The sequence below is a fragment of the Phasianus colchicus genome, chromosome 3 (genome assembly GCF_987193195.1).
Source record: "Phasianus colchicus chromosome 3, bPhaCol1.hap1.1, whole genome shotgun sequence".
Taxonomy (NCBI): domain Eukaryota; kingdom Metazoa; phylum Chordata; class Aves; order Galliformes; family Phasianidae; genus Phasianus; species Phasianus colchicus.
This window is the reverse complement of record NC_143438.1, coordinates 2,827,937-2,840,859: the sequence shown is the minus strand read 5'-3', so window position 1 is coordinate 2,840,859 and position 12,923 is coordinate 2,827,937. Positions and strand designations below refer to the sequence as shown.

The following is a 12,923-nucleotide window of genomic DNA, read 5'->3' as shown; positions in this document are numbered from 1 at the left end:
AGAGGGACCTCGACAGGCTGAAGAAATGGACTGACAGGAACTTCATGTAATTTCACGAGGGGAAGCAAAAAATATTGCACCTCTGAAGGGCACAACCCCAGGCACCAAGACATACAAAGGGCCACCCAGCAGGAAAGTGGCTTTGCAGAAAGAGACTTGGGGGTCCTAATGGATGCCAAGTTGGGCATGAGTCAGCAATGTGCATCTGCCCCAGTGAAATCTAAGAGTATTCTGGGCTGCAGTAGGTAAATTACTACCAGCAGGTGGACAGCAGTGATCCTTACCTTTTCCTTTGTTCTGATTAGGCCATACCTGGAATACTGCTTTCAGTTCTGGGCTTCCTAGTAGAAAAGGGACGTGGACATATCAGAGTCCAGCCAAAGACCATGAAGATGATATCTGTCTGGAATATCACCCCCCTTGAATCAAGGCTGAGAGAGCTGGGACACTTTAGCTGAGGTTATATCTCATCAGTGTAGCCCTGAAGGGAGGGTGTAACAAGGACAGAGATAAGCTCTATTAAGTGGTGCTCAGAGAGAGAACAAGAGGCAATGAGCACAGACACAGGACATTATGTCTGAACATTAGCAAACATTCCTTTACAGTGTGCGTGCTTTTAAAAGCAACTCCCAAATAATATGTAAGTTTGAAGAAACAGATGGGAAGCCGGGAACCAGATATTTAAACGCACCTCCAAAAATATGAATAATTCATTAAGATATTTTATGTTATCCATGAATAGAAATCTTATTCTTACTGCCAGCTGTTACATTCTTAAAATTGCACATAAGTGGTAAATTCTATCAAATACAACTGATCTCTCTCTGCCATGACCAGAAACAGCAGAATACATACACATATACAATAATCAATAACTAACAATGAGTCTGATATCCTCTGGTATACTTATATGTACATACGCAAAAGTCCCATAAAAAAAAAGAAATACCCAGAGCTAAATTCCAGCCTGTATTTCCACAAAATAATCAAAGTTTCATACTTTCAGCAAGCCAAAGTAAACTGAAGAAACATTACACAAGGTGCTTTAATGCATCTTGCAGATGCTGTATTAAGTAGATGATTATGAATTAATATGCAAAACAAAAAATTATATAGAAGTCCTGTCCAAAAAAAATATCTACTGGCTAAAAGAGACCACAATGTGGACTTTTAGGTGTCAGAGGTGGTACTTCTCTTCCTACATTCAGTTGCACTGCCTGGATGGGAAAAAAAAAAAAAACAACACAACAAAACTAGATTTTCCTTCTGAAGTTTCAGATAAATGCAAAATCAAAACTAAACATACTACTCTGATTAGTACTTTCTGTCTTTCTGACCTTTGACTAAATAAGCACTCGTAATTTCTAAGCTATATGAGCTTAAGACAATGAACTCTTCCTGTGCTATCAGGTCACTGCTCTGTGGATTTGGCTTTTTGAGGCTCCCCAAAGGACACGGCAGAGGTAAAACAAAAAAGGACATCAGGATCTGGGGTAAAGGTGTATTATTAGCAGTAGGAAGCTGTTTATCTGTTTGTACTTCATCCATTAAGATCCTCAAAGTCTTGAGATGAGCAAAGGAGAAATCACAGAATCACAGAACGTCACGGATTGGAAGGGACTAAAAAGATCATCTAGTCCAATCCCCCTGCCAGAGCAGGAACACCTAGATTAGGTTATATAGGAACATGTCCAGGTGGGTTTTGAATGCCTTCAGAGAAGGGACCCCACAGCCTCTCTGAAAAGCCTGGTCCAGTGTACTATTATCCTCACCGTGAAGTTTTTCTAACATTTTTGTGGATCCTCTTAGATTCCAGTTTGCACCCATTGCCCCTTGTCCCATCACTGGATGTCACTGAGAAGAGCCTGGCTCCATCCTCCTGACACTCACCTTTACATATTTATAAACATTAATGAGGCCACCCCTCAGTCTCCTCCAAACTGAAGAGACCCAGCTCCCTCAGCCTCTCCTCATAAGGGAGATGCTCCACGCCCTTAATCATCTTTGTGGCTCTGTGCTGGATTCTCTCAAGCAGTTCCCTCTCCTTCTTGAACTGACACAATACTTCAGATGTGTAGGGCAGAGTAGAGGGGGAGGAGAACCTCTCTGGACCTACTAACCACACCCCTTCTAATACACCCCAGGGTGCCACTGGCCTTCTTGGCCACAAGGGCACAGTGCTGGCTCGTGGTCATCCTGCTGTCCATAAGGACCCCCAGGTCCCTTTCCCCTGTGCTGCACTCCAGCAGGTCAGTCCCCAACCTATACTGGTAGCTGGGGTTGTTCTTGCCCAGATGCAAGACTCCACACTTGCCATTTTCGTGTTTCATTACATTTCTCCCAGCCTGTCTAGGTCTTGCTGGATGACAGCACAGTCTTCTGGCATATCAGCCACTCCCAGTTTGGTCAGCAAACTTGCTGACAGTGCACTCTATTCCTTCATCCAAGTCACTGATGAATATATTGCATAGCACCAGTCCCTGTGTACCAAGCCTTGAAGGACTCAACTAGATTCCATCCCATTGACCACAACTTTTTGGCTTCTTTCCTCAGCCAGTTCACAATCAACCTCACTACCCAATCATCCAGACCAAATTATCTCAGTTTCGTTGTGAGAATGCTGTGGGAGACAATATCAAATGCTTTAGTGAAGTCAAGACAGACCACATCCTCTGCTTTGCCATCATCTATCCACCTGATTATTTCTTCATAAAAGGCTATCAAGTTGGTTAAGCATGATTTCCCCTTTTTGAAGCCATGCCAACTGTCCCTAATAACCCTCTTATCCTTGATATGCCTAGAGTCAGTGCTGAGGATAAGCTGTTCCATTACCTTTCTAGGGATGGAGGTGAGGCTGACAGGTATATAGTTACTGAATACCAAATTAAATCTAAAGACAGAGAATATAATAGAAGTAGAAATTTTCAAAGATCCACCCAACACTTAGATATGTTAGCACATAACTAGAACTCTCTGCTTACTAACTTTGAGCTCACATGTATATGTTTCAGGCAAGATATATTCCTTCCATAATCATTTATTATTGTATTGATTGAACTTCATCTTCCTCAACTGCAGTCAAGTGTACCAGAACTATCTGCAAGTGGAAACAAACAACAGCCTTGAAGAAAATTTAGCAGACAATTCAGCAATCACTAGTCATTTCAAATTCTGCTTATATCCTCACTCACAAAAGTCCCAGTAAACCGAACATACCTGTCCTGAAATCAAAACAATTCTAAAGGAATAATTATTTCTGAAGACAGTGACAGTATAGAGGGTGTATACATTAATTTACTTGTGTCAGATCTGCACGTGACCAGATACAAAATGGTCCGATCAGCTGAATTCAATGCACATGCCATAAAGAAAACACTCCATGCAGATTTCATAGCACCTGTATTACACTGTAGCAGGAAAAGAAACAACAAAAAAAAGCCACCATGAATAGCACATTATAGAAATTCTGAAGCTTCCCAATTTGTGAGGAAGAGGTTTAACGCCCCCAGAACAACCACCTTAATATTTTCTGTCTTCTCTGGGCAATTTATGTAACAGTATTCACCTACAGCACACTATAATTTACAGAGAACGTGCAGATTGACAGAAGGTTGGATTTCTCCTTTAATAGCACTTAGATTGTTTCAGGCTTGAAGAATCAAGAAGTGCAATCCATTTTCATGCAAAATGATCTGTCTGTCCAAAACTCAACATTCATTCCAATTGTGATAGATGGCCAGCAGGGAGAGGGAGGTGATTGTCCCCCTCTGCTCGGCTCTTGTGAGGCCCCATCTGCAGCACTGCGTCCAGGCCTGGGGCCCCCAGCACAGGAAGGACGTGGAGCTCTTGGAGCGGGTCCAGAGGAGGGCACTGAGATGGTCAGAGGGCTGGAGCAGCTCCCCTGTGAGGAAAGGCTGAGGGAACTGGGCTTGTTCAGCTTGGAGAAGAGAAGGCTGCGGGGAGACCTCATTGTGGCCTTCCAGTGCTTGGAGGGAGCGTATAAACAGGAGGGGGAACGGCTGTTTGTGAGGGTGGACAGTGATAGGACAAGGGGGAATGGTTTTAAACTGAGACAGGGGAGGTTTAGGTTGGATATGAGGAAGTTTTTCAGCCAGAGGGTGGTGAGGCACTGGAACAGGTTGCCCAAGGAGGCTGTGGATGCCCCATCCCTGCAGGCATTCAAGGCCAGGCTGGATGTGGCTCTGGGCAGCCTGGTCTGCTGGTTGGTGACCATGCACGTAGCAGGGGGTTGGAACTGGTGACCACTGTGGTGCTTTTCAACCCCGGCCATTCTATGATTTAATAAAGAGATATGCTCCCTTCCCACAATTCTTACCAGAAATTTGAAAAAGAATAACATACAAAATATCATTATCATAGAATTACTGAATGGTTGGGTTTGGAAAGGAACTCTCCAGACCACCGACAGCCCAAACACTCCTCTAAAACTGTACAATCACGATTCAAGTATCTCCAAGGATAAATATTTCACAGCATCTCTGCAACCTGTTCTAGGGTTTGACAACCCACACAGTGAAAAGACTTTTTCTTGTGTTCAGACAAAATTTCATGTCAACTTTTACCTGTTACTTCTTAGCCTTCCACTCAATAACACTCAGAAGAATCTGAATCCCTATTCTTTACTCCCTCTGTGCAAGCCTTCTCTCCTCCAGACTGAACGGTCCCAGCTCTCTCAGACCATCTTCTAATGAAAATGCTTGTATGCCTTCAGCTCCATAGCCCTATGCTGGATTTGAGTCTCCAGTAAGCTCCATCTTCCTTATACTGGGAGCCCACAGCTGGATACAGCATTCCAGACACTGCCCTATCAGCACTGAGTAGAGAAAGGATCATCTCCCTTGACCTGCTGGCAACATTCTAAGGCAGTTTAGGTTACTGTTGGTCATCTTTGCAGCAAGTTCTCATTTCTGGCTCATAGTCAGCTTACTGTCTACCAAGGACCCCAAGATTCCTCTCTGTCGAGCTGCCTGACAGCCAGTTGGTACCCAAAGTCTATTTGTGCATTTTGCTGTGATTTCGTCTTTTTATGTATTTGTCCAAATTCAATGCATCCACATTTTAAATGGAAGATGAAGTTTTGGCCGGTCCATTTGAAGACTACATGGGAGAAAAATTGAGTTGGGATAAGAAATACAACCTCTCAATTCTAAGAGTATCTACTACAGAATAAATTTTTCCTAAGGACTAAATGCATTATGAGCTTTCACTTCCTGTTAACCTCTGTGCTGGGCACTTTACAGCACCTCCTGATAACTTTATTTTAATACTATGCTGTCTGAGTAAACAGAACTAGTTCTGTTTCTTTTGCCTTCACTTGTCATTGTGAAGGCAAAAGCATTAAGCTACATTCAAAAGCAACTACAGCTACCCATGGTGAAGAAATCCGTAATGACCATTAAATAATATAACCTCTCATTTGGGATATGCCTTCTAGGTGCACGGGGCTGGAAACTGGAATCAAAATCACAGAATTGTAGGGGCTGGAAGGGACCTCCAGAGATCATTGAGTCCAACCCCCCAAAGGAAAGGTATAGAAATGTAAATAATCACCACACAACTGCTTTATTTCTTATACTTTTCTTATCATCTGGGTCTCAATAACCATTCACTATTAGCAAACTACCCTATAAAGGTTACGCATCTGACCAGACCCAAAACAGCTGTTCTTTGACCTCAACTGCTTCCCTTGATAGAATTTGCGACCAGAAATATTTTTCACATTTCAAGTTTTAAAATCATACACTCAATCCAGGGCAAAAGCTAGTTTGCATTTTAATCCACACACAACCAAAAATACCTAAGAGTCGAGCTTGACAACATGGCATTACCCTAAAATGGAAAAAACTCCAGAACAGACAATACCTGTGTTAGCTGACATATTTTTAAGCATAAACATTGTATTGTTCAGATTAATTTAACTTTTTTTTTTTTTTTTTTTTTTTTTTAAAGTAATCCCATTTAGCTTCATACATCTATTAAGGGCTCTTTATTCCCAATGCATATGCAGCACAGCATAAAAGGTTTGACAATGAGAGCTGCCTCACAGTCTGGTAGCACAGAAGATGAATAGACAAGCAAACAGCTGCCTGCACTACCTTCCCTTTGTTGAATCTCTCAGGCTCTACATCCCAAGCATGGGCTATTCCCCTTCCCACAAGAAGGCCATGGGCCAATTTTCAAAACATTGAAAATGAACTCAGATTACCTTTTCCTCTTCACAGCCCAGGTGCTAAGAACAGAAAAGACTGAAGACAGTACCTGAAATATAAACTAATGATATGCTTAATCTGAATTAACTTCAGGGTGCCGCAAAGCAGAGACCTGTATTTTCTTCTTCATCCCCAGCCATTCGAGTCCAGCACTCTGTACCTGACAGAAATTTAACAACTTCATTATCACTGAGAGGAGTTAGCTGATCAGGTGACCCCAAAGTGACATTGATTAACCAGAAAGTCTACCCAGATCACAAGAGAAACAGAAGATGTGATGAAAGCAGTAAGTAGCATGAACGTCTCCGTGCACGCATTATTCCTATTTACATACCCAAGACACAACTGCATAAGAATTCTTCTACTACTAAGTGCCCATAATACACTACAGGTCGTTAAATGCTAGGCTGCAATACGCATCTTGAAGGGTCGCTCCTCCTCCACAGCAACCACGTCCAGTAAAAAACAAGAAGTTAATCTAATCCTGCACCTTAAAAACCAGCACTGGACACAAACAAACAAAAAAACAATTTCTTCTTCTTCTGGCATTCAATTCCGTCCCAGGTTCCTATTTCCTTCATGCGGCACTCGCCCTGCTTTGTCACCAGCAGGGCACTGGGGGGGACACGAATACTCACCAGCGGCACCTCAGACATCTCTTGAACCCGTGCAAGCCTCTACACGGAAACAGCCTGGACACCACAGTCCTATGAATGGCTGTGCAACAGGAGCAGGTCAGTAGCACCGCCCTCTGCAGAGCACGGCAAGCACGGGGAGCAACGGGGGGATCATGGCGGTCTGAGAAGCACTAAGTTTTCCAGAAATCAACTGCCTTTTTTTCTTTTCTCTTTTCTTTCTTTTTTTTTTTTTTTTTTTGGAGTCCTGTTTGCCCGTCACATACTTGAAACTCGCACGTTTGCTCCCGGCCAAAGTTTTCCCAGCGCATCCTGCGGAACACGCACAGCGCAGCCACCTCCAGCACCGCAGGCTGCACGTAACAACAGGTGCCGCTCAGCCCGGACAGCCCCGACAGCCGGCGTTCGGCTGCCAACACCGCAGCGCTGCCCTCCGCCCGCGGACGTTACCGCGGAGCGATGCGCGCTCCTCCTCCCCGCGTCCCGCTCAGCCCACCGGCCCCTTCCCGACTCCCCCCGACCGCAGTAACCACGCTCACCTGTATTGGGCCGCGCCTCCGCCATGCCAACGCTTTCCTCCCGCTCCTGCTCCCGCCCCCACCCCACGGTCCAGCTTCCTGGCGGCCGCGCACGCGCCTCAGCACCGCCAGCTCCCCTCGGCCGAGCGGAGCTCAGCGCGCAGCCGCACTGAGCAGGCGGGCACGAGCGGCCGCGAGGGGCGGGGCGAGGGGTGAGGGCGGGGCGGGCGGTAGGGGCGGTGAGGGCGGTAGGGGCGGTGAGGGCGGTCCCGGAGTCCGCAGGGCGAAGCGGGTCGTGGGTGCCGGCACTGTAATAAACGGAAAGTCGGGAGTTTTGAGGCTGAAAGGGAGGAAGGAAGGAAAAGTAATAGCGGCAAAGCAATGCTAGCGCTGGCAGTAAATCGGCTGCTTGCTTGGCGATGAACTTCACGGCTGTGGCCCTTCCCTGTACCGGCTGCATTTCAGAGCCTGTTGGTCAAGCAGAAAGGAAAGAGCAGAAAGGTCCCGTGCTTTGGGCTCGGTGCACAAAAGAGGTGTTGTTTTGCTTTTTTTTTTTTTTTTTTTTTTTTCTGGAAAGAGAGTGTGAAGTAACACCTGGCTATCTACTGCATCCTGCCTGCACTGCTCCAGGGAGGTGGTAATGGCACGTACTTGCTGTCCCAAACGAGTGCTGGAACTTCAGCTTCTGTTGGAAAGCCCACACGTGGATTTCCGTCATACAGCCCGTGCTGCAGACAAACCTTGTCATGCTCCAGCTATTACTCCATAGAACGACATGCTTTGTCATGCTGCAGCGTTCAACGTGAACGGAACCGTTGTATGATTCACACCTCCCTGCAGAGGTTTACAGTGTCATGGTTACAGTACGTCTGCAGAGCAGTTCTATACTTCTACCACTGCAATGGAGCTAGCTACACAGTCCTTACAGAGCTGATGATCTTTTTAGATACTGAGTAACTTCAGAGTACCATAGCAACTGCAGCTCAGAAAAATGGCACTTCTGAGAAACGCTACTGGCATAGTCTGCATTCCATTCTGTGCACCCTTATCACAAAATCCTCAGATCAAAGTTCATTTGCAGAATAGTTCTTCCCATCCTAGCCATCAAAGTTCAGGGCTCCAAAGCTCTTAAAGAAAGCGTGGGCTTCTTTTGCAGAAACTCTAGTCACTGGTATGCAGCCCAGACTCCTGTCACTGCTGCAAAGGAAGCACACAAGCCACTACAGCAACAGCCTTATGAAGATGCTACTGCATGCTTGGATTGTGAATACAATATGAAGTGTTTTGCTTTATGTAAGTATTTTTCTCATCTAAGCTGGCAAAGAAGAGCAGATGGTAGCAGCAGAGTTAATGCATCCTTTCAGAGGTGATGCATGGTTTTCCTACTGCTGACAAGAAACTTGAGGCAGACCTCTGACTCATGTTCTTCTCTCTCACTGCTATAGAGATATGACCATAACATTTACACAGAACTACTACATTTTTTTTTTAATACCACTTTACATACATACTACAGCACTACCACTTCACTATACACACTCTTTGCTACTATCAAAAAGTACAGTTGTGGTATGGATAGCACTATAATAATTTGCACCTACTTGTGCTACTGCAAATGTGTCAGTTAGTAGGTCAACACATATTTTCCTTGATTACACCTTTTTATCTAAACAGTTCTGTGTTGTTGTTTTCCTTAATTTTGCACTGGGCAAATTCCATTCACTCATGACAGCCTGACATAATTGTCCAGCATTTCTGTACTGGAGTGTGATTTTATTCTCTTCTTTCTTGGCCAGAATTGTCTTTTTATCTTTTCCTAATCTTTTCTCCCTTTTGATGCAAGGATAGGAGCAAGGATCTTCCCATCAAAACTTACGTGATTGGTTGAAACACATATATGTTCTTCTACTTCATCTTCCTTTAATGTTTCTCTCTCCTTCCCTGTGCCATTTATTACTCGTTTCTCCCAGCGGCTGCTTTTGGCCAGCTGACCTATATGACATTGCTCCATATCTAACATACAGGCATTTGGATCTGGTGGGTGGCAACCCTGCCCATGGCAGTGGGGTTGGAACGAGATGATCTTTAAAGTTCCTTCCAAAACAAGCCATTCTGTGATTCAATGAATATAGAGCTGAGTGCTGAGAAGTCAGCAAATTCCACAGTACAGAAGCAAGAAGAGCAGAATAATTTCAGTAACAGCTCATATTCAATTATAGTTCAGGCAACAATCCATATTTCCAGCAAACCTGTAGCAAGAGGGCAGTTGAAACCAGAAATCAAGCCAGATGGTGAAGATCAGACAATATAGACACAAGCATACCTGTAACGTAGGTAACCCACAGATACAAAGGGGGAGAGCATGAATTTTAAAGCAGCTCAGGAGAGGAGGGAAAGTCATCCTTTGAGGAGTCTCAAGTTGATTTTATAAGTTAGTGTTCAACCCATAACGAGAAACCTCCAGGATGGTAAGGGAATACAAGACAAGATGCCCTAGAGGCCCTGACAGCCACAGATCTATATGCTTCAGGGGTGCTGGTGAATAGCATTTCCATCAGGGGGTAAGAGGGAAATGATGTAGAGATGAGGAAGAAGAAGGAAGGGAATCCCTTGACATGATCAGAACAAGATTACCAAGAAGCAGAGATTTTGGTGAGGAAGATTAAATAGGCTCCAGCTACTCAGCTGCAGTATGAGTCTCCTGCATAAATCCAATATCCTCTTGTGCAAAGGATTTACTGGAGTACCTGCACTTTAAAGAAGCTCTTCTCAGGTGTTTCCAAATGCTTTTGAGGTTATAATCTCCATGGCAATAAGCAATAGTATGATTCAGTACTGCGTCTCCCTCCAGAAGGCAAACGAAGAGTTCTAAGGTGCTGTGCACACAGTCAACTGCAGCACAGAGATGTTCTGTTTCTATTGACTTTTCATTCATTACATAAGACCCTTACAGACAGCCAAAAAAAGTCCACTGATACATGTGTTCATTAAAAATAAAAAAATAACAACAACAACAAAAAAAACTACCTAAAAATGAAGAAATTGCATAAAAATAGAGGGGCAGCTAAAATAACTGTGTTTGAGATCTACAGGGAGACTATAAGGATACCATTTTAGAGACTCTGAGCAAATGTTTATCAGGGGAAAAGGAACTCGTGGTGGTTAAGCAGCAGAGACAAGGGAGCCTGTTGCTATGGACTTCTTTTCAGAAGCATTCCTCCACAAGATAAATTTGGGTCTAAAATCGAAAATAGAATCCTAACTTCTGACAGATGAAATGTAAACCACGCCATGAGACAGGCCACAAAGGTTTGAGGAACAATTGCATAAGGCCTGCAATCAAATAATAAATCCCTTTTAGAACACTTCAGAGTCTGGAAGCTTACCAGACAGTCTGTACCACCAGGAAAATGGAAAGAAATTTAAAGGAGCTGAGAATTTAAAGGATACTGAGAAAAGTAATGTAAAGTCTAAAGTAATTACTTACATCTGTTTTCACTACAGCAGAGCTAGATGAAATTCCAAAGACAGACCCTTATTTATGGTGAGATTCACCAGGGGTTCTGCCTTGGAAGGGGTCAGTAAGAGACGTTACTGAACATATAAGCAAAATGAAGAGTAGCAAGTAATAGGGACCAGATTTCATACACGGAAAAATTCTAAAATGATTCCAGGCCAAACTACAAACTTTCACGTACAACAATTAATATAAAGCTGCTTTGGTAGCAGGAAAATGGGATGTGTTAACTGTAATGTCAGTTTCTTAAAAGGATGCCATAAGAAAATCTGGAAAACTACAGGTCCAATGTCTGTGGCAGGGAATTTAACAAAAACTGTATGATCGGTTAGAATTAGCAAGCATATGCATAAAGATGCTGTAATGGGGATGAGTCAAAATGGCTTTTCTTAAACGAAGAATTGCCTTACAATTCTAGTGAAATTCTTAGGAGTCAATAAGTTTGTGGCCAAGAGAGATAAAGTTGAACATGGGTTTTCAGAAGGTATTTCAAAAGGTCATTAATTAAAAGCTCTTAAAAATTACGTTGCCAAGGAACAAGTAACTACAGAGGTAAATAACTGGTTAAAAGGCAGGAAATAAAAAAGTAGGAGTCCATAGTCCATTTTCACGATAAAAGGGATTCAAGAGTAAAGACCCATATGGATTATTCTGGAACCTAATTGTGCAACACATTTATCAAGGATCTGGAAGCAGTGTCAGAGTATGTTCGTGATATGATGTTTTTTAGAGAGGTGTAGGCAGACTGAGAAGAACTACAATCAGAAAAGTCTTGGGCAAAAAATGGAAGATGGAATCCAGGAAAGCTAAATGTAAAGGAGTGCACATGGAAAGAAACAGTCCTAACTTCACATTTAAAATAGAACAGCCCTCAGTTATTGCAGCAGTTATTACAGATAGTTGTATGCAAATATCTTCTTTGTGAAATGTATCTTCTCTCTCTGTGAAAAAATATCATCTCTGTAGTGTGAAAGAAAGCACTTGTAAGAAAGGAGCAAAAAATAAAACAGAGAAAATATCAAGACAGTCTATAAATTGATAAATTGTGCACAAACATGGTTTTACCCTCCATCTCAAAAGAAAAATGGGGAAAGGTTCAAGAAAGGGCAAGAAAAACAGAATTAAAAGAATGCAATGGCTTTTGTACAGCAAATGACTTACATAAACAAGTCTTCTGGAAAAGAAAGTGTATGTAAGTGGGGATGTAACAGAGACCTGTAACTTGTAGAGCAGCACAAAGGGAGGAAAAAAACTAAGGACCAACCCCACCATCTTTTGACAGTTGGTGTCGAATAAAAGATTGTTTGCAGTACAGTTGTCTAAGCAGGCCTGAATAAAGTAAAATGTCAAGTTTATACTGCACTTAGTCTGAACAAATATGAGGGCCTTGGTGATCCAAACAAATGAGAAACTGAATGAAAGTATACTGGTGGAGTTTTACATTAGTATGCTAATATCAAATGATATTAGTAATACAATCACTATTCATCTTTGGAAGATTATAGTATCATAGAATGGCCTGGGTTGAAAAGGACCACAATGCTCATCTAGTTTTAACTCCCCTGCTATGTGCAGGTCACCAACCAGCAGACCAGGCTGCCCAGAGCCACATCCAGCCTGGCCTTGAATGCCTGCAGGGATGGGGCATCCACAGCCTCCTTGGGCAACCTGTGAACAGTACCTCACCATCCTCTGGGTGAAAAACTTCCTTCTCATATCCAACCTAAACCACCCCTGTCTCAGTTTAAAACCATTCCCCCTTGTCCTGTCACTGTCCACCCTTGTAAACAGCCGTTCCCCCTCCTGTTTATACGCTCCATTCAAGCACTGGAAGGCCACAATGAGGTCTCCCCACAAGGAGGATAGGGCTGAGACACTTTGTAACCAATGACAGGACCTGTGGGAATGGCACACAACTGTGGTAGGGAAGTCCAGGATGGATATGAAGAAAAATTTTTTTACCATAAGGTTGGCCAAATAGTGGAACAGGCTTCCTAGTAAAGTGGTTGATGCTCCATCAGTG

General features: G+C 43.4%; 1 protein-coding gene across 2 annotated transcripts in view; it reads right to left on the bottom strand.

The window, feature by feature from the left end:
* The window catches only part of NFX1 (nuclear transcription factor, X-box binding 1), a 74,488-nt gene extending 66,926 nt beyond the window's left edge, over positions 1-7,562 (bottom strand). Inside the window, exon 1 of one of the 2 annotated variants that reach the window (XM_090136811.1) lies at positions 7,405-7,562. In XM_090136811.1, coding sequence (XP_089992937.1) covers positions 7,405-7,429 — 25 coding nt within the window. In that variant the 5' untranslated portion in view covers positions 7,430-7,562. The remainder of the gene's footprint in view (positions 1-7,404) is intronic. The other variant, XM_031592008.2, reaches the window with a different exon arrangement.
* Between the last annotated feature and the right edge of the window lie 5,361 nt (positions 7,563-12,923).